Source organism: Haliotis cracherodii, unplaced genomic scaffold, assembly GCF_022045235.1.
Source record: "Haliotis cracherodii isolate W230 unplaced genomic scaffold, xgHalCrac1.p SCAF_2, whole genome shotgun sequence".
Lineage (NCBI taxonomy): Eukaryota > Metazoa > Mollusca > Gastropoda > Lepetellida > Haliotidae > Haliotis > Haliotis cracherodii.
Window position 1 is genome coordinate 48,378,047 of NW_027266275.1, and position 21,258 is coordinate 48,399,304.

The 21,258-nt window shown below is 38.7% G+C and overlaps 1 protein-coding gene across 2 annotated transcripts in view; it reads left to right on the top strand.

Annotated features, from left to right (window-relative positions):
- Window positions 1-21,258, top strand: part of LOC139468158 (SH2 domain-containing protein 4B-like) — a 229,191-nt gene that overhangs the window by 54,476 nt on the left and 153,457 nt on the right. For both annotated transcript variants that reach the window (XM_071249939.1, XM_071249940.1), the window contains exon 2: window positions 21,077-21,184. In XM_071249939.1, the coding sequence (XP_071106040.1) occupies window positions 21,086-21,184 (99 nt within the window). In that variant the 5' untranslated portion in view covers window positions 21,077-21,085. The remainder of the gene's footprint in view (window positions 1-21,076; window positions 21,185-21,258) is intronic.

The window sequence follows — 21,258 nt, forward strand, 5'->3', positions numbered from 1 at the left end:
CATCTATCTGTTGATATGATGGTTCTTGAAACTCCTGCTTTCACTATATTTACACTATATCAGAGATGTCCATCTATCTGCTGATCTGATGGCTCTTGAAACACCTCAATTCAGTACCTTTGCACTGCATCAGAGATTCCGTCTATCTGGTGATCTGATAACTCTTGAAACACCTCCTTTTACTACATTTACACTACATCAGAGATTTCGTATATCTGGTGATCTGATGGCTCTTGAAACACCTCATTTCAGTATCTTTACACTACATCAGAGTCTCTGTCTATCAGGTGATCTGATGGCTCTTGAAACACCTCCTTTTACTACATTTACTCTACATCAGAGATTCCATCTATCTGGTGATCTGTTGGCTTTTGAAACTCCTCCTTTCACTATATTTACACTATACCAGAGATGTCCATCTATCTGGTGATCTGATGGCTCTTGAAAGACATCTTTTCACTATATTTACACTATATCAGAGATGTCCATCTAACTGGTGATCTGATTGCTCTTGAGACTCCTCCTTTCACTATATTTACACTATATCAGAGATGTCCATCTATCTGTGACATGATGGCTCTTGAAACTCCTCCTTTCACTATATTTACACTATATCAGAGATGTCCATCTATCTGGTGATCTGATGGCTCTTGAAACTCCTCCTTTCACTATATTTACACTACATCAGAGATTCCGTCTATCTGGTGATCTGATGGCTCTTCAAACTCCTCCTTTCACTATATTTACGCTACATCAGAGATTCCGTCTATCTGGTGATCTGATGGCTCTTCAAACTCCTCCTTTCACTATATTTACAGTACATCAGAGATTCCATCTATCTGGTGATCTGATGGCTCTTGAAACACCTCCTTTCCCTATATTTACACTATACCAGAGATGTCCATCTATCTGGTGATCTGATGGCTCTTGAAAGACATCTTTTGACTATATTTACACTATAACAGAGATGTCCATCTATCTGGTGACATGATGGCTCTTGAAAGACATCTTTTGACTATATTTACACTATATCAGAGATGTCCATCTATCTGGTGATCTGATGGCTCTTGAGACACCTCCTTTCAGTACCTTTGCACTGCATCAGAGATTCCGTGTATCTGGTGATCTGATAACTCTTGAAACACCTCCTTTTACTACATTTACACTACATCAGAGATTCCGTCTATCTGGTGATCTGTTGGCTCTTGAAACTCCTCCTTTTTACCATATTTACACTACATCAGAGATGTCCATCTATCTGGTGATCTGATGACTCTTGAAACACCTCCTTTCACTATATTTACACTACATCAGAGATATCCATCTATCTGGTGATCTGATGGCTCTTGAAACACCTCCAGTAGTATAGGTAATGGGGGTTCTGGCTCACTTCCACTGGAGCGGGATTCATATACCTATACTGCTACTACAGGGGGAATATTTTATGCCAAAATGATTATGTGATTCAACGATAGTCATGAGATTAAACTAAATTGACTCCAGCTCACCAATACCTGGGTCCAATCATTGCTTTAGATGAGTCTAAATGGTAATAAAAATATTCTTCATTATTTTTATCTATAAAGTGATATTCAACATTTTTATTAAGTTCTTCGTTCATTTTACTAGGAGACCAGACTATATAACTACACTCTTTTTGTAAATTGATAAGAAACAATTGATTACCGTATTTGGTTGGTTTGACATCACTGATATAATAAAACCCTTGTGGTAATTCTCTCCATTTAATAGTTTTTTTCCATTATTATATATTTATGTAAGCATTTGTCTAAATGTAATCACACGATAGTAAGCAATTTATTTTTAATCTCCAACCAGTTCTTTGGTTTTGGCACGGAATAATTGACGCGCTTGTTGCCTCCCTTGTTCTATGAACTTTTTTTTCTCGTCTTCGCTAATACCATTGGTCTTATGAGATTTTGATCGAATCTCCTGCTTCATTTCATTGTATTTGGTGAGTTCCGACAGCACTAAACGAAACTCATCCTCGGATATCTTACAATCGGCCATTGCTGTCGAAATATGATCCTCGATGCTGTTCAACTTTGCATCGGCGAGTATCCGAATAGTATCGTGTTTTAATGCTTTCTTTTGCAACCTACGAGAAATGAATTTTATTGCTATTCCTGCCAGTCCCGAGACTCCGGCGGTTATTTCCATGCCGAGCACGATAGGCGCGGCGATTATAGTTGATAGTAAACCGACACCGGCTACACCGAGTCCCATGCCAGCTGCTACAAGAGCGGTGTCAACTCCGTCCAGAGCATTCACGGCTCTGCGATACTTTTTATACAATCCAAGTCTCAACTCCCTATCCTTTTCTATTCGATGTTTTATGTCGCTTATTTGATGTAATCGAAATCCATCAACAGTTTCCATCATTTCATCGAGCGCTGGATATAAACTCATTGTGTATATTACGAATATATAATAGTCTTTAATTGGTCTTGCTTAAATGTTTTGAGAGTATACATCAACCTTATCAAATGTATATTATACGGCAAGAATATCTTAGAAAGAGAAATACTACCACTTTTAATAATTTGAACCCCCTCGAGGGTTGTAACGGGTGATGCACCGACATGAATAATACTGCAATGTTGACGCTTGTGTTTCTTGAGCCATTTAATCGATAGACCTGGTAATATTTCGAAGGCATCTACCAGTGCATCTCCGAACAAGACTTCAATAATAAGCGTAGAAATATTAGGTATTGCACTCAAGTTAACTTTAATATTATCGAATTCTGTAACCAAATTTAAACTAACATTTTGGATTGCCGGACGACTATATAACATATGACCTGGTTTTTCTGGCAGGGGAGTGACTAACACACTTTTTCGTTTTGACGGGATATAGGCCGCGAGTACGATACCACTATTTATTATCTTAGTTAAATTATGTCCCTTACCCATCATCGCATAAGGTGGGGTAATGACGATATTCAGTAGCCACTTGATGTTTGCTTCAACCATAGTCCATTTATTCTCACTGTTGTAAATAATATTGTACGGAGTGGTTTTAAGGAGTCTACTAACGTCGACATCGCTTAAATCTTCTAGACTACCCGCGAATGTAACTTCTTTCCGCTTGTATACATTATCGTGTAAGTGTAAAGCGTATAACTTACCATTGGTACCCGGGTTTACCGAATCCTTCTGTGTCTCCGAGATCAGAAAGCGCAATTGTATTACATTGTCTTATCGTTCCAGGGCCTGATGCATCAACCATTATTTTTAATATGGAGTGTTACACTTAAGTATCCTATATGTACAGGTTGGTGTTTTACATCTAATACAGAAATTTTAAGGTCTGAAATAATACCCCGCTTTAATTTTTTATATTGTAATGATGAGAAAGATTCCGTTCTACCGCTATTGTATTTTTCATCTTTCACTGGAACACTTCTGAGTAGAGTTGAAGGACTTTCTTGTTGAATATTATCCGTCGTGCTGATTTGATCAAGATGGATGCACAGCTCTTTATAGGGAGCTAAATCGGGTAATGTATCTCCCTGAATTGATGCATTGATTACTGATAATTGTCCTCCCCATCCAAGTGTAGATCCTAAGTACTTTGAAATCATTATAACCTTTTTTCCAGCGTTTAATTTTATTTTCCCATTCGCCTCATTTTGTGTGAGACTAGCTCCATTAGGCTTAAAAAATTCATCACTGAGTGAGCATACAATGTAATACCCATCAGGTATAGTAATGGATTTGTTAACAACATCCCAGTCGTTTTCATCTAATATAAACATCTCATTATTTCCTCTCGCAGCATTTATATTGGTCCACCGTGGGTAATACGTTACATCGCATAGAGCGACTTCGAGTGACTATTTGTTATTCCCAGGAGTGTAACATACACATCAAATATACAATGATACTATATCATAACTTAAATATGGAATCAACCATTATTTATAATATGGAGTGTTACACTTAAGTATCCTACATGCACAGGTTGGTGATTTACATCTAATACAGAAATTTTGAGGTCTGAAATAATACCACGCTTCAATTTGTTATATTGTAATGATGAGAAAGATTCCGTTCTACCGCTATTGTATTTTACATCTTTGACCGGAACACTTCTGAGTAGAGTTGAAGGACTTTCTAGTTGAATATTATCCGTCGTGCTTATTTGATCAAGATGGATGAACAACTCTTTATAGGGAACTAAATCGGGTAAGTTGTTAATACTTGCAATCACTTTTGAGCCGCGTGGTAATGTTATTGTCCGATTAAATCCAAATGTGTATGCTAACTTCTCACCAATAAGTATATTTGTGTTTCCATTGATGATAGTCACTGCCCCAGTGGCCTCATTTTGTGTGATACTAATTTTAGTAGTATTATAAAATTCCTCATCAGACTTAAAATATTCATCATTGAGTGAGCTTATGCTGTAATACCCATCAGGTATAGTAATAATTCTATTAATTCTATTTTGGCCATCTATTACAAATATCTCATTATTACCTCTCGCAGCACTTATATTGGTCCACCGTTGGTAATACGTTACATCGCATAGAGCTACTTCGAGTTGTCCATCCGAGTTATCGATAGTTTGAAGCAGTTCAATAGACTGGCCATTTGTTATTCCCGGGAGTGTAACATACATATTAAATATACAATGATACTATATCATAACTTAAATATGAAATCAACTTACATTACTAATCAATCGATTATAGTAACTGCCTCTGGTGCTGAATTTTTAGTTAAATTCCCCGATATCTTTGAAAAATACAGAGTCACGGCAACTAGCGATAAAATGGTGCACGATTGGTTTCACAATCCGATGCAATTTTGGCAGAATCAGTTAAACTTTGCCGTATGGTGTGCCACAACGGGATGTGGCGTATCTCTTTACGCTCCAGGATTTGAACTGAATAAGTCTGTTATGTCATTTCACGTGTACTATCAGATTAGACGTATACTTAAAGAAATTAGTGCTCCATTACCGCAGGATCGAGCGTGGAATTCCACAAATAATCAGTATGATAAGAAGGCATTCGAACGTATTTGTAATGAATTTAATGTTTCTACGAGTAAAGATTGGCGTCTGAGTGGAGTTAACCATGGTCTAGGTATTCCATACGCTGGTGCACACTCTGTTAAAGAAGTCAGCGATGATTTACTGAAAAGGGGTCGGCTCCTTCCGAGCTTTGCTCTCTCAAGTAACGAGTGGAGAGATGATCGTATGAACTTTAAGGGTGGTGTTGCTTTCACCATCCAAAAGGTTGAGCAACCACCCGAAGACGCTTGGAATGAATTCCTTAATGATAAAACGGAAAATAGTTTTACTAACCCAGGATTTGTAAGAGTTAATGAATCGATAAGAACTTATGTATGGGCAATTCTCGGTGCACAATCGCAAACACGAACGTCCATTATCGGTTCTGGGACGACGCTCGATGCGCAAAAACAGTTTGTCTCAAACGTGGAGGACGCCATTAATTCACCAGTTGACATACCATCGTCTATAAAGCGTTTTCAAGATGCATTACAGTACGCCCAATCCAAAGTGGACTTCGTTTATGCACCGGGACTATACATGTCTCCGAGTAATATGGAACTTAAGATCGGTCAAGTGATCGGTTATAATAATAAAATTGTTATCGCTACCGATCAACAAAAACTAGGTATAAATTCAGATATGAATGTCGAATTAATAACGCAAACGATCACGGGTGAAAAGGGAATAGTCAAGCCGCAAACATCTTTTAATGCACAAACATCTACTAACGCACAAGTGTCACCGCATATTGCAGCTAAAAATCAACAACATATCGATGAAAAAACAGCGCTTGTAGTGGGTGGAGTCTCGGTTGGTTTAATCATGATTTGGTTAAATAGTCTTTAGCGAATACGTACAACAGCCCTGCAATTGCTACGATCAACCCCCACAAGTTTTGACTAAGCCAAGTGGTGGTCTTAGCTAATAAATTCAATAGCCAGGAAACAACACTCCCTATTATACCGGGAAGTGCGGCCGCGGCTTTCTCAGCTAGCTTTCCCAGTGCTGAACCTAATGCTTTTAAATGCTTTTTTATCCACTCTCTTATACCGTTTTTATCGTTAGGCGGTGTACTACCACCTGTACCACCACCTGTTAACGAGAGAGTCAAAGTCGATATGATAAATCCCAACGCGGTTAAAATACTAGCAATTGTTATTCCCTGTTCTCTGAACAATGTTTTAATTTTATCGGCCAGTGTAGTGTCATCGTTTAGGACTTGATCGATAGTTTCTCGAATACGACTGATTTGCGAACGAAGTGCCTTTCTATTACTGGAAGCTGCTTCGAGGCGGGCCAATCTTTCCTCTTCTAGGTTACGCAATCTTTCAGCAACGCGGCGTCTACTGAATTCATCGCCCGCCTGTTCGAGTTTTGTTTTCTCTTGAGCTATATGTTTGTCGATTTCGGATAGCTTGGCTGTATTATTGATGAGTTCTCCCCGCATAGTTTGCATTGCCTTATCAAGACCTCGTAATTCCCTAATACTGAACTCCGAATGTGGTACCTGTAACGTTGAATTATCGTAGTAGGTATCTAAGATTTCTCCGAGTCCGTTCGAGGCCACCATCGAGGCTGCTTCCAAATCATCTGTATTAACGAGTTCTTTCCTCATAGTCTGAAGAGCCTTAGTAGTCTTTGCGGGAAGTCGTCCGTATTCTACAAAACCTAATTTATCACGAACAAACTCGCGGCTATGTCTGCCGGCTATAGTAGACAAGGCTAGGGGCTTACGAGAACTATAATGCATAAGCTCAATATCCGGAGCGCCACGCAGTCGCAATGTTCCTTTACTATCTAGCATAAACTTTGAATAGTCACGACCTATTGGGATAACATAATTTTTATCATCTTTTAATGCATCATAATAATCATCAACGGCTGATTGTAAAAGTTCATCATTTACGGTTGGGTTCATAAAGCTGGTTTCATCAGTACCCTCTTCGATGGTACTAGTATCAGTTATGTTATCAAGATCAAAGTCATTATGTTCAAAATCAGTCATTTTTATATTAAGCATAGGGTACATGTTTTCAATATAACAATGTCTTCGCAATACGGACGCAAGTTAAACCCACAACGTAGACTTCGAGATCCATTAGGGGTCAAAGCAATTCGTCAGTCTGTAACTATAACTAATAACCCTAGTACCATCGATCAGAATCAAACGCTTCTGGTTCGCTTTCCTAATCTCGGCGCACACGATGTGTTAGTTCCGGGAACTGTCCGACTAGCATTTACGATTGTTTTGAATTCTACCGACGTTAACAGGGAGCCCGTTCAGAACTTAGGTCGTGCTATCGTTAAGAAAATCGCTATTAAAATTAGCGGTAATGAGGTTTTGAGTATCGACGATAGCGATGTATACTATTGTTACATGGATCTCTGGAGAACGGATAAAGAGCGGGAAAACTTACAGTACCAAGGTATTTGTAATAAGAACACATTGAGACTGCGCGTAGGTGCTTCTAATGGTGTTGATACCAACGAAAAAGATCAGGCCGTTGCCGACGCATTAGGTAACAGATTCTATATTCCCCTAGACTTTGAATTACTAGATTCCCACATGCCTTTTTATCAAGCATCCCTAGGCGATAGGTTAGAATACGAACTCACTTTTAACGACTACGGTAGAGTAATCAGAGCTGCTGAAGATGCTAGCTATTCCATTGACAATATCTCGCTGGAGTACGATATGATAACGGATCCCGAATTAGCCAGACAAATTCGTAACCAGTATTCGGGAAGTTTAGCCATTTTGTACAATCGCGTGCTGCGACACCGAAAGATCACGAGAGACAAAAAAGATACGATGTGGAATATCAATCTAAACGTCCCCACGAGGTCGTTGAAGGGTATTTTAATGTTGTTCGAGGACCCCTCAGATGCGTTTAAAAGAAATACCGAGAAGTTCTACAATCCCAAGATTACAAAAGTAGAATTGACTATCGAGGGCGTTCCTAATCAACTATATAGCCAAGGAATGCTAGCGTATCACCAGTGGGATGAGATTAAAAAACTTCCTTCTATAAAACGTTCCCCGGAAGTTATTGCGGTCGTGAAAGATCTGTCTCTCGGGAGTGTATCGATGGGTGAATACCTCACCTCGAAGTACGCGCTATGGCTCGACATGCGAACAACGGACGATGACCAACTACACGGCAGTGGGAGGAGAATAGAAAATGCTAGCGAGGGTGTAACCATACAGATAACGAAGCTTCAGGAATCAGCTGGTAAATTAAACATATATTTGTACGTGATTATGGATGCGCAACTTAATATACAGAATGGGAGATTCGTGCAAGCAATCTATTAATAATCTTTTACCTAAAGATCCGCACTGCGCTATCATATGCGGGCAAACGGGCTGCGGAAAAACAGCCTTTATTCTAGATATTTTAGAAAGTCATTATCGGGACGTTTTCGATCATATTATTAATCTGTGCCCGACTATAAGCGTTAATAAAACATACTTATCGAGAGATTGGGTAATGAATGACGACGGAATACACAGAGTCGATCCGGGCGATCGTTTACAAGACTGTCTCCGAGTATGTCACGAAAAATACAAAGGAGAATCAACCCTTTTCGTAATAGATGACTGCAGCGCGAGTAAAGAATTAACAAAAAAGAAAGATATGCTTTCGTATTTAGCATTCTCCGGTCGGCATACTCAACATAGCGTTTGGGTACTTACTCAAAAATACAACTCTGTCCTGAAAGATCTCAGAGAGCAGACCAAATGGGTAGCGCTGTTTCATTGCAAAGACCGAGATTCATTCGAGGAATGTTTACGCGAAAATGACGTCATTTATACCAAGAATGAACGTGACAAAGTCAGAAAAGTGTTAGCAGCAACGAAGCACTGTAAACTCGTATTAAAAACCGATCAACCAGCTGCTTATGCAATTGCTTAGCAAAATTATAGCAAAAATGTAGCAAATTATAGCAAAATGTAGCAAAAATGTAGCAAATTGAACATTAGCGGTTAATATTACATAAAATGTGGTTCAAAATCATCATTCTTTCGCAACAGTTCATTATTACCGGATGTATTGGATACGTCATATTATATTATGTTAGACTTAAATATCTCCTTAGGTATTACATTATGGAATGCGACGAACTCATCGAACAAATGCTCAAAGAATCTGATCAACATACAGAAGAACATGCAGATAAACATAGAGAAAGACTCGCGGCTTTGGTAGCCGGTGGAAAATGTTCCCAATATTTGGGAGAAAATTATACCATCGAAAAAATTGATAACATGACCGACGAAGAGATTAAAAAACTGTACGCGCGTTACGAGTCTAGACTGGGAACTACCATGACTAAAACTATAGGGTCGTCTATATTACAACTATACACAGTCGTAGCTAGTACGTTTCTCCCCATCCCGGCAGAACATCGCATGTATTTATGCGAATCTCTAGAGAAAGACCCATTCATCGAACACGCTATAAGCTCAGTGAGCTGTGAGTTTTATCATAGATTCGGAATGTTCTTAGCTCCACTCACCACAGCTTTAATAACGGCTAGGTATTGTCAATTTAAACATACGTGCCCACTTAATAATAATGGAGACACAACAGGTGACACCACAACAGATTGCGCAACCACAACAGATTGCGGAAAAGGAACCACATGTGAATGAGGATGCACCACAAGTGAATGAGGAACCACCAGTGAATGAGAAAATACTAAAACCCAGAGTTACTAAGAACCCCCAAAAAATAGCCGCAGGAAGAAAGGGAGGGCTGGCGCGCAAAGCAAAATTAATAAATAATTCAAATCCGATTAAAACATGGGCACTAGTAGGAGTTGCTGGTATAGCGGCTGTATGGTTCTTTTATAAGACCGGAGAAGAGAAAACGTCACCCCCTATGCAACAACAAGTTCAATTAGAGGTTAGTCCTCATATAATGCTATAAGAAGCATGACTACTCCAGTTACAGACGGTAAAATGTTGGTAAACGCGACGTATCATTCAGCGGTGGTCACCGGCTTGGCCATTGGCTATGCCCGTATGGCTAAAATGCTTACTAAAGCCACACCTCCCAAGCTAGATTTTAATGGATTTGATATAGGTATGATGGTTCTGGATATTGGATTAGCAATGGCAACGAAGGATATGCTCATCAAACAAGGGCTTATCCCAGAAGACATAATGAAGTAATTAAACATTTGAATATTTTATATTATTGAACATTTGAATATTTTATATGGCATCAATTGCGATGATGGTCGGTGGAGCTGTTGTTAATGCTCTAGCTTTTTCGGGGAGTAATTATTTATTTTCCAGTATGAGGGAATCAAACGCTAAAGAAGTTGAAGAGGAGCGTAAACGACATAATAAAGCATTAGAACAATACCAAGCAGCTCAGTTACAATATACGCAGCAGAGAATGAAGAGATTAGACTTTATTCATGAAAAACTGATTAAGGAAGGACATTCAATTCAAACGTTTAAGGATGTCGAATCCGCCATGCACGAATACTACCTCGTTTATGGGAAAAAACTCGACCCAATACCTAGACCAACAATGAGTCAGTTTTATACACCGTCAGAGGCTCAGAAAGACCGAGAGGTCGCATTTGTTATTATGGGGTTACCCGCTGTATTGATTTTCAGCTATACACTAGTGTAGATGTGATTTGCATTTAGACAAATGATATGATAGATGTATATACCATGAATAACTGCAAGTTTACACTCATGGGGAAGACGACTCTATGTAACCGCCGCTGTGTTGATGTTTACTGCGGTATACACAATTATTACATCAAACGTGGACACATAAACTATAAGTGTTCTGAATGCGGGATAGGGGTCAAAGGTCATTATTGTTTATGTAAGAAACACGGTGCTGATAGGGTCAGGAATCAGATTATTTATGCTAGGAAGAGAGATTACATCAATGAGAGGAATAGGTTGGGGAGGATACGTATTTAGATATATGAAAACAACCAATTAGACAAATGAATCATTTTGCATATACCATTCAACCACAATGGTTTTTGTCAGAGAGTTAAAAGCTATGGCAAAGCAACGTGGTCTACGTGGATATTCTCGAATGAGAAAAGCTGAATTGATTACCTTACTCGGTTTGGAACCACCCCAGACTGTTAGAGAACTCAGAGTTCGAGCGAGAAACAGTGGGCTGAGAGGTTATTCTCGAATGAGAAGAGCTGAATTGATTGCTTTACTAGATAATAATCAACAAGACGAGGATGATGATAATCAACAACAACAAGAATTAATATTTGTACCCACATCCGCCGGCGTTGGTAAATATCTAAGAGGTTGGAAGATGGATATTAATTCCAACATGGATGTTAACGATATTAAGCCCATCATATCCAGTAAAATTAACGAGGAATTAGATGATTTACAAAGTATAAAATACCAGCTGACGATTAAAATGACATTGAGTAAAAGTAACGCAGACGATAGCGTCGAATATACCGAACCATATTTCCGAAGCAATCAAGAAGTTATAACCGAATCCGATACTATAGACGCATCATTAGATACATCAATTCAGAGGATACAGGAAACTTTAGAACGCTGGACTAATAGAGGTTCGGGTTGGGGTGTGGATAAAATCGATAGTTTATATTTAGATGTAGCAAATTATATGCCTTTCAAAGGTGGATCTTATATAGATTTACCCCCGTATTATAAGAAGAAAAAAGCTATAATTAACGTAAAAAATAAATCCGATGACTGTTTAAGAATGATGATAAGATCTGCATTGTTCCCCGTAGACAAAAATGCGGATAGACCTTCTAGCTATCCCCAAAACGATGGACTCAACTTCGATGGTATAGACGAACCTACACCAATATCACAAATTGATAAGGTGGAAAAGCAAAATAATTTAGCTATAAATGTTTTCGGACATTCTAAAGGAATTGTTGTACACAGGATAAGCTCCGCTCTGGAACATATTCCCAGAATCAATTCATTTCTGATCGAAAAAGATGGTAAATATCATTATACGTGGATAAAGAGTTTAAACAGGGTGCTATACGATCAAACAAAACATAAGGAAAAGAAATATTTCTGCGAAAGATGCCTGCATGGGTACAGCAGACAAGATCTATTAGAAGCGCATAAAGAAGACTGTAGAGGTGTTGGACAGACAGCTATCAGGATCGATATGCCTAAAGAGGGAAAAAATATATTAAAATTTGAACATTATTGTAATCAAATGCCAGTACCGTACGTAATATATGCCGACTTCGAAGCGCTTATCAAACCCATAGAAAATACCAACCATAATAATCAAGAGAGTAGTTTTACATACAAAACTCAAGAACATATTCCTTGTGGGTTTGGATATATAGTTGTAAGGTATGATGGGAAAACAAACACTCCCGTGATTTACAGAGGTCCCGATGCAGCGGGAAAGTTCCTAGAATATCTACAAAATGAAGAGAGAATAATCAGGGAAGAATAATCGTGTAAGAAACCCATGCGTTTGACGATAGATGATTGGAGGGCCCACAAGAAGTCAACGAGTTGTCACGTTTGTAATAAACCCCTGGATGGGGATTCCGTAAGAGATCATTGTCACGTCACGGATAATTATCGGGGAGCCGCTCATAACGAGTGTAACTTGAAACTAAAAATGAATGCTCAAACAATACCCATCCCCGTTGTGTTTCACAACCTTAGGGGATACGATTCACATCTCATTATGCAAGCTATCTCAAAGACCGACGGCGGTTTAACGTGCATTCCCAACAACATGGAAAAATACATATCGTTCTCGTTGACTAAACCTATACATTATAGGGACAAGGATGGGAAATCTAGAATAAAGCAAAGTAATGGGCTTAGATTCATAGACTCCGTACAGTTTCTGTTATCTTCCCTGGACAATTTAGCTAAACGAACAATCCCGATGACTTTGCTATAACAAATCAATATACAGATAAGATAACTCGTCATTTGTTGTTGAGAAAAGGTGTATATCCTTACGAATATATGGATGATTGGTCTAGATTCGAAGAAACTGAATTACCACCCCTCGAATCATTCTATAGTAACTTAACGGAATCTAGAATAACAGATGCCGATTATGAACACGCTCTGACGGTCTGGGATAAATTAGGTTGTAAGAATTTAGGCGATTATCACGATCTGTACTTAAAAACCGATGTACTGTTACTCGCCGATATATTCGAGATATTTAGAAAGACGTGTTTAAAACAATACGGCTTGGACCCGGCATGGTACTATTCCAGTCCCGGACTATCGTGGGATGCATTGTTGAAGAAGACCGGCATAGAACTAAAACTACTCACAGATTACGATATGCACTTGTTTATTGAGAAAGGATTAAGAGGTGGTATATCGATGGCAGCGAAAAGGTATTCTAAGGCTAATAATAAATTAGTGGAAGGATATGATCCGAGTAAACCCGACACGCATATATTATATCTCGACGCTAACAATTTGTACGGATGGGCTATGAGTCAACCTTTACCCACGGGTGGTTTTCAGTGGGTCAATGTGAATGATATCGAAGTGAATGATATCCATAATATCAATGTGAATGATGAGAATAAAGGGTACATACTAGAAGTTGACCTAGAATATCCGAGTTCCTTACATAAAGACCATAACAGTTATCCGCTAGCTCCCGAAAGATTAATGGTTAATAAAGATTGGATGTCTGAATATCAACGCTCCTTGATGGGTAATAGTAGGTTAGCTAACGTAGAAAAACTCGTACCAAATTTGATGGATAAGACAAAATATATAGTTCACTACAGAAATCTCCAGTTATATCTATCGTTAGGTATGAAACTAAAGAAAATACACAGAGTTCTAAAGTTTGATCAAAGCCCTTGGATGGAGCCCTATATAAGGCTGAACACAGATTTAAGAAAGATAGCCACCAGCTATTTCGAAAAGAATCTGTATAAGCTCATGAATAACTCGGTATTCGGTAAAACTATGGAGAATCTAAGGAAGCGTGTTGATGTTAAATTAGTCAGATCTAATGAGGAAGAAAGACTCAGGAAACTTATAGCCAGTCCGGCTTTTAACAGAAGCAAGATATTCGATAACGACTTAGCTGCGTTGCATATGCAGAAAAGTAATATAAAATTCAACAGACCGGTGTACGTCGGTATGAGTATTCTCGACTTGTCAAAACACTTAATGTATGACTTTTATTACAACGAACTTAAGAAGCAATACGGCGATAGATGCGAGGTGTTATATACCGACACAGATTCTTTGTTGATGGAAATACAAACCGAGGATGTGTATAAAGATATGGCAGAAAAAATAGATATGTACGACACGAGCGATTACCCTAAAGATAATCCACTGCACAGCGTTGTAAATAAAAAGGTATTAGGTAAGATGAAGGATGAATGTGCTGGGACCCCTATAGCGGAGTATGTTGGATTAAGACCTAAGATGTATTCTATAAAGAAGTCCAATAATGGAGAGATAAGAAAAGCTAAGGGTGTTAAGAAGTATGTGGTAAAAAAGCATATCAAACACGAACAGTATAAAGAATCATTATTCAATGGTAGAACGTTCAAACACGAGATGAACTCTTTAAGAAGTTATGATCATAGGATATATGGATTAAGAATGAACAAGACATCATTATCCCCCTTAGATACAAAGAGATGGATTGATAATGATGGTGTAACTACCTATGCTTATGGTTATGGTGGTAATACCGTACCGTCGGGAACTATGAACAACTCTTCTCGTACAAATGCCCTACCCGGTCCATCTTGAAGATAATAAAGAATAGGCTCTCCTTCTTTCGTAACCAATCTACTAATGTTATACGTCTTAAGGGACCATATGGGATCGGTTGCGCGACGTAGGCCTCCCTCGAGTTCACCTGCCTGGTATAAATATCTTACCCTTACTCTATCCGGAAGTTTTTGTTCTTTGCCTCTCCTCGGTGCTGAAGATTCGGAAGTCACGGATTTCATTTTAATCGCATCGGATGGTTTCTTCCCTATTAATCTTGTTACTTCATTATTCAGCGCTGATACAACGGCTGATAATCGTGTCACCCATTCGGTTGATCTCAATCGCTCGGATTTCATTTCGATCCCATACTGATAGCCAAACAAACGTTCCGCTAGAGTCCGGTTAAATCTTTCAACGATAGCTTGACTACGGTGGGCCTCTCTTTCACCACGGACGATTTTGACGTCGTGCTTTGTTAACAGTTTAGTTACCGATCCCATAAACTCTCGACCGGGATCTACTTGAAATAGCTTAGGCCATTTTAGCGGTCCGCGTTTATATATGCGGCTCAGTGCATTAGCTACTTCTGTTGATTCTTTCGATGTTAATGGCTCAGCCTCTTTGTATCGACTAGCCACATCCACTACTGTTAAAGCGTATTTATACGTTTTGCGTTTTATCTTATCGTGGGGAAGAAACAAGAGGTCAGCCTGATGAACTTCATTCGTCGTAAAAATATCAAACTTCTTCCTCGGTATATAACGCGGTGCCGGTAAATATATTTGCCACATCGCTTGTTTCTTTAACCAATCCTTGGCTACATCTTTAGATACCTTAGCCGCGGTGGTTAATTTTTTTATTGCTCCTACACCTTTCCAATATCCTCGTGGGCTATAGTAAATTTTATTCATTATTAATTAATATTGATGTTTCGTTTAATACAAATCATGACTATCGTTGAATCGCATAGTCATTTACACATAAAATATTCCCCCTGTAGTAGCAGTATAGGTATATGAATCCCGCTCCAGTGGAAGTGAGCCAGAACCCCCATTACCTATACTACTCCTCCTTTCACTATATTTACACTACATCAGAGTTCCGTATATCTGGTGATCTGATGGCTCATCAAACTCCTCCTTTCACTATATTTACACTATATCAGAGATGTCCATCTATTTCTTGATCTGATGGCTCTTGAAACACCTCCTTTCAGTACCTTTGCACTACATCAGAGATTCCGTCTATCTGGTGATCTGATAACTCTTGAAACACCCCCATTTACTACATTTACACTACATCAGAGATTCTGTATATCTGGTGATCTGATGGCTCTTGAAACACCTCATTTCAGTATCTTTACACTACATCAGAGTCTCCATCTATCAGGTGATCTGATGGCTCTTGAAACACCTCCTTTCACTATATTTACACTATATCAGAGATGTCCATCTATCTCTTGATCTGATGGCTCTTGAAACACCTCCTTTCACTATATTTACACTACATCAGAGATGTCCATCTATCAGGTGATCTGATGGCTCTTGAAACACCTCCTTTCACTATATTTACACTACATCAGAGATTCCGTGTATCTGGTGATCTGATGGCTCTTCAAACTCTTCCTTTCCCTATATTTACACTATATCAGAGATGTCCATCTATCTGGTGATCTGATGGCTCTTGAAACACCTCCTTTCACTATATTTACACTACATCAGAGTCTCCGTATATCTGGTGATCTGTTGGCTCATGAAACTCCTCCTTTCACTATATTTACACTATATCAGAGATTCCGTCTATCTGGTGATCTGATGGCTCTTGAAACACCTCCTTTCACTAGATTGACACTACATCAGAGATTCCGTATATCTGGTGATCTGTTGGCTCTTGAAACTCCTCCTTTCACTACATTTACTCTACATTAGAGATGTCCATCTGGTGATCTGTTGGCTTTTGAAACTCCTCCTTTCACTATATTTACACTATATCAGAGATGTGCATCTATCTGGTGATCTGATGGCTCTTGAAACACCTCCTTTCACTATATTTACACTACATCAGAGATTCCATCTATCTGCTGATCTGATGGCTCTTGAAACACCTCCTTTCACTAGATTGACACTACATCAGAGATTCCGCATATCTCGTGATCTGATGGCTCTTGAAACACCTCTTTTCACTTTATTGACACTATATCAGAGATTCCGTATATCTGGTGATCTGATAACTCTTGAAACTCCTCCTTTCACTATATTGACACTATATCAGAGATTCCGTCTATCTGGTGATCTGATGGCTCTTGAAACACCTCCTTTCACTATATTTACACTATATCAGAGATGTCCATCTATCTGGTGATCTGATGGCTCTTGAAACACTTCCTTTCACTATATTTACACTATATCAGAGATTCCGTCTATTTGGTGACCTGATGGCTCTTGAAACACCTCCTTTCACTATATTGACACTATATCAGAGCACACTTTGATCCAAGTCCTTTTATACTTTGACACACTGTATTATTTTACTTTAAGGTAATTCAATGTTTTCTTATTTTTCTCTTGTATTTCTTGCATTTAGATGTTTTATAAGTTGGACAAAACACACCTCTTCTGTTTTGGTTGAAAATGTAAAATCTTGAGCTCGGGAAAAGCCTTGCTCGCGGTTTTACATTTTCAACCAAAACCTCGCAGGCATATTTTATCATATACATATAACAAACAGAAATTCATGTGTTTAATTCAATGTAGAATTTTCCATGATAACTCATTAGTCAAAATGGAGGCATACAAGCAAACTATACACTTATTCACTTCATGTAGTGCTGACCCTTTGCTACAAGTAAATGATTACAGGTTGATATATTCAATGACTGATTGACATTGTAGCCCCGGGCTGTGGTTAGACAGACAAGATAGAGTAGGTACAAATTCTACAATGTTCACATTCGTTCAGGTAGTTATCCTTGCTCTGATTTATTTGGAGAGAGTCTTGAGTCAGTCTTGTGGTAAGTCAGAGATTGTAGGGGGCATTTTAACAATTGCATGGCAATACTTGCGAACACTTACTTGATAACACTGTAATTGGATCTATAGGTGTAACACCACAGTTGTAACTATCGATGTAACACCATAGTTGTAGCTATAGGTGTAACACCACAGTTGTAGCTATAGGTGTAACACCATAGTTGTAGCTATAGGTGTAACACCATAGTTGTAGCTATAGGTGTAACACCATAGTTGTAGCTAAAGGTGTAACACCATAGTTGTAGCTATAGGTGTAACAACATAGTTGTAGCTATCGGTGTAACACCATAGTTGTAGCTATCTGTGTAACACCATAGTTGTAGCTATAGGTGTAACTCCATAGTTGTAGCTATTGATGTAACACCATAGTTGTAGCTATAGGTGTAACACCATAGTTGTAGCTATCGATGTAACACCATAGTTGTAGCTATAGGTGTAACACCATAGTTGTAGATATAGGTGTAACACCATAGTTGTAGCTATAGGTGTAACACCATAGTTGTAGCTATCAATGTAACACCATAGTTGTAGCTATAGGTGTAACACCATAGTTGTAGCTATAGGTGTAACACCATAGTTGTAGCTATAAGTGTAACACCATAGTTGTAGCTATAGGTGTAACACCATAGTTGTAGCTATAGGTGTAACACCATAGTTGTAGCTATCTATGTAACACCATAGTTGTAGCTATAGGTGTAACTCCATAGTTGTAGCTATTGATGTAACACCATAGTTGTAGCTATAGGTGTAACACCATAGTTGTAGCTATAGGTGTAACACCATAGTTGTAGCTATCGATGTAACACCATATTTGTAGCTATAGGTGTAACACCATAGTTGTAGCTATAGGTGTAACACCATAGTTGTAGCTATAGGTGTAACACCATAGTTGTAGCTATCAATGTAACACCATAGTTGTAGCTATAGGTGTAACTCCATAGTTGTAGCTATAGGTGTAACACCATAGTTGTAGCTATAGGTGTAACACCATAGTTGTAGCTATAGGTGTAACACCATAGTTGTAGCTATCGATGTAACACCATAGTTGTAGCTATAGGTGTAACATCATAGTTGTAGCTATAGGTGTAACACCATAGTTGTAGCTATCGATGTAACACCATAGTTGTAGCTATAGGTGTAACACCATAGTTGTAGCTATAGGTGTAACACCATAGTTGTAGCTATAAGTGTAACACCATAGTTGTAGCTATAGGTTTAACACCATAGTCGTAACTATCGGCATAACTCCATAGTTGTAGCTATCGGCATAACTCCATAGTTGTAGCTATAGGTGTAACACCATAGTTGTAGCTATAGGTGTAACACCATAGTTGTAGCTATAGGTGTAACACCATAGTTGTAGCTATAGGTTTAACACCATAGTCGTAACTATCGGCATAACTCCATAGTTGTAGCTATCGGCATAACTCCATAGTTGTAGCTATAGGTGTAACACCATAGTTGTAGCTATAGGTGTAACACCACAGTTGTAGCTATAGGTGTAACACCATAGTTGTAGCTATAGGTGTAACACCATAGTTGTAACTATCGGTGTAACTCCATAGTTGTAGCTATAGGTGTAACTCAATAGTTGTAGCTATAGGTGTAACACCATAGTTGTAGCTATTGATGTAACACCATAGTTGTAGCTATAGGTGTAACACCATAGTTGTAGCTATAGGTGTAACTCCATAGTTGTAGCTATAGGTGTAACTCAATAGTTGTAGCTATCGGTGTAACACCATAGTTGTAGCTATAGGTGTAACACCATAGTTGTAGCTATAGGTGTAACACCATAGTTGTAGCTATAAGTGTAACACCATAGTTGTAGCTATAGGTGTAACTCCATAGTTGTAGCTATCGGCGTAACTCCATAGTTGTAGCTATCGATGTAACACCATAGTTGTAGCTATAGGTGTAACACCATAGTTATAGCTATAGGTGTAACACCATTGTTGTAGCTATAGGTGTAACACCATAGTTGTAGCTATAGGTGTAACACCATAGTTGTAGCTATAGGTGTAACACCATAGTTGTAGCTATAGGTGTAACACCATAGTTGTTGCTATAGGTGTAACACCATAGTTGTAGCTATAAGTGTAACACCATAGTTGTAGCTATCGATGTAACACCATAGTTGTAGCTATTGATGTAACACCATAGTTGTAGCTATTGGTGTAACACCATAGTTGTAGCTATAGGCGTAACTCCATAGTTGTAGCTATCAATGTGACACCATAGTTGTAGCTATAAGTGTAACACCATAGTTGTAGCTATAGGTGTAACTCCATAGTTGTAGCTATCGGCGTAACTCCATAGTTGTAGCTATCGATGTAACACCATAGTTGTAGCTATAGGTGTAACACCATAGTTGTAGCTATAGGTGTAACACCATAGTTGTAGCTATAGGTGTAACACCATAGTTGTAGCTATAGGTGTAACACCATAGTTGTAGCTATAAGTGTAACACCATAGTTGTAGCTATCGATGTAACACCATAGTTGTAGCTATTGATGTAACACCATAGTTGTAGCTATTGGTGTAACACCATAGTTGTAGCTATAGGCGTAACTCCATGGTGTTATGGGTATATCTAGAATATTTTGCACTACTGTACTTCCTGTATGTTTCGCGATGTTGAAGTTTTCTGTTTGAAAGCGGGGGCACGGGTGGCCCAGTCGTCTAAGGTGCCGCGATTCGCTGTGCAGAATTGCTTCCCTTGGGCACACCAGAAACTTATGATTGTGGGTTCAAATCCCAGTTCGCCCCGATTATGTTTCTAGGTTTGTCAGCACCATACTCGTGCTCGTGGGCCATGATATAACTGGAATACTATTAAAAGTGGCGTTAAACCCAACTCACTCACTCTTTTTGAAAGCTGGTGTTCTGTCGGATATGTCATAATCCAAACATTTGCCATGATGTTACTTTAATTGACACATCAGAATGTAAGACAACATGTTCTGAATGCATAGGTCCATTTCTGCTTCAACATATTTATGTTAGACATTGTGAGAGTTAAATTTCCAGACTTCATGATAAGGTTGAAACTATTGTTTGTTTATACAAGTGTCAGCTACTGACTTAAGGTGCAGGACCAAATCTAAGGTGAAAAACTAACATGGACCCATTGTGTACATATCACAGATATAGTACAAAACCATAACATTTGTAGTCCAACGTTCCATTGGCCAAATATGCTATACCACAGCACCACATCCTACAGGTTATGTCATACAGGATTTATTGATTTGTTTTGTAGAAAACAAGAATGCTGCAGCAAATACTGAGGGATATGTACATCGAGCCGGAGCTGCTGGCTGAACTCTCTGAAGACCAGAAACAATATCTGTTTGTCAAGATGCGGGAGGTAGGTCAGGTCTGTTGATATGTAAGTCTGGATCCTTGAAGAACACAACAGAGCTTTGTTTTTCCATCCATAAA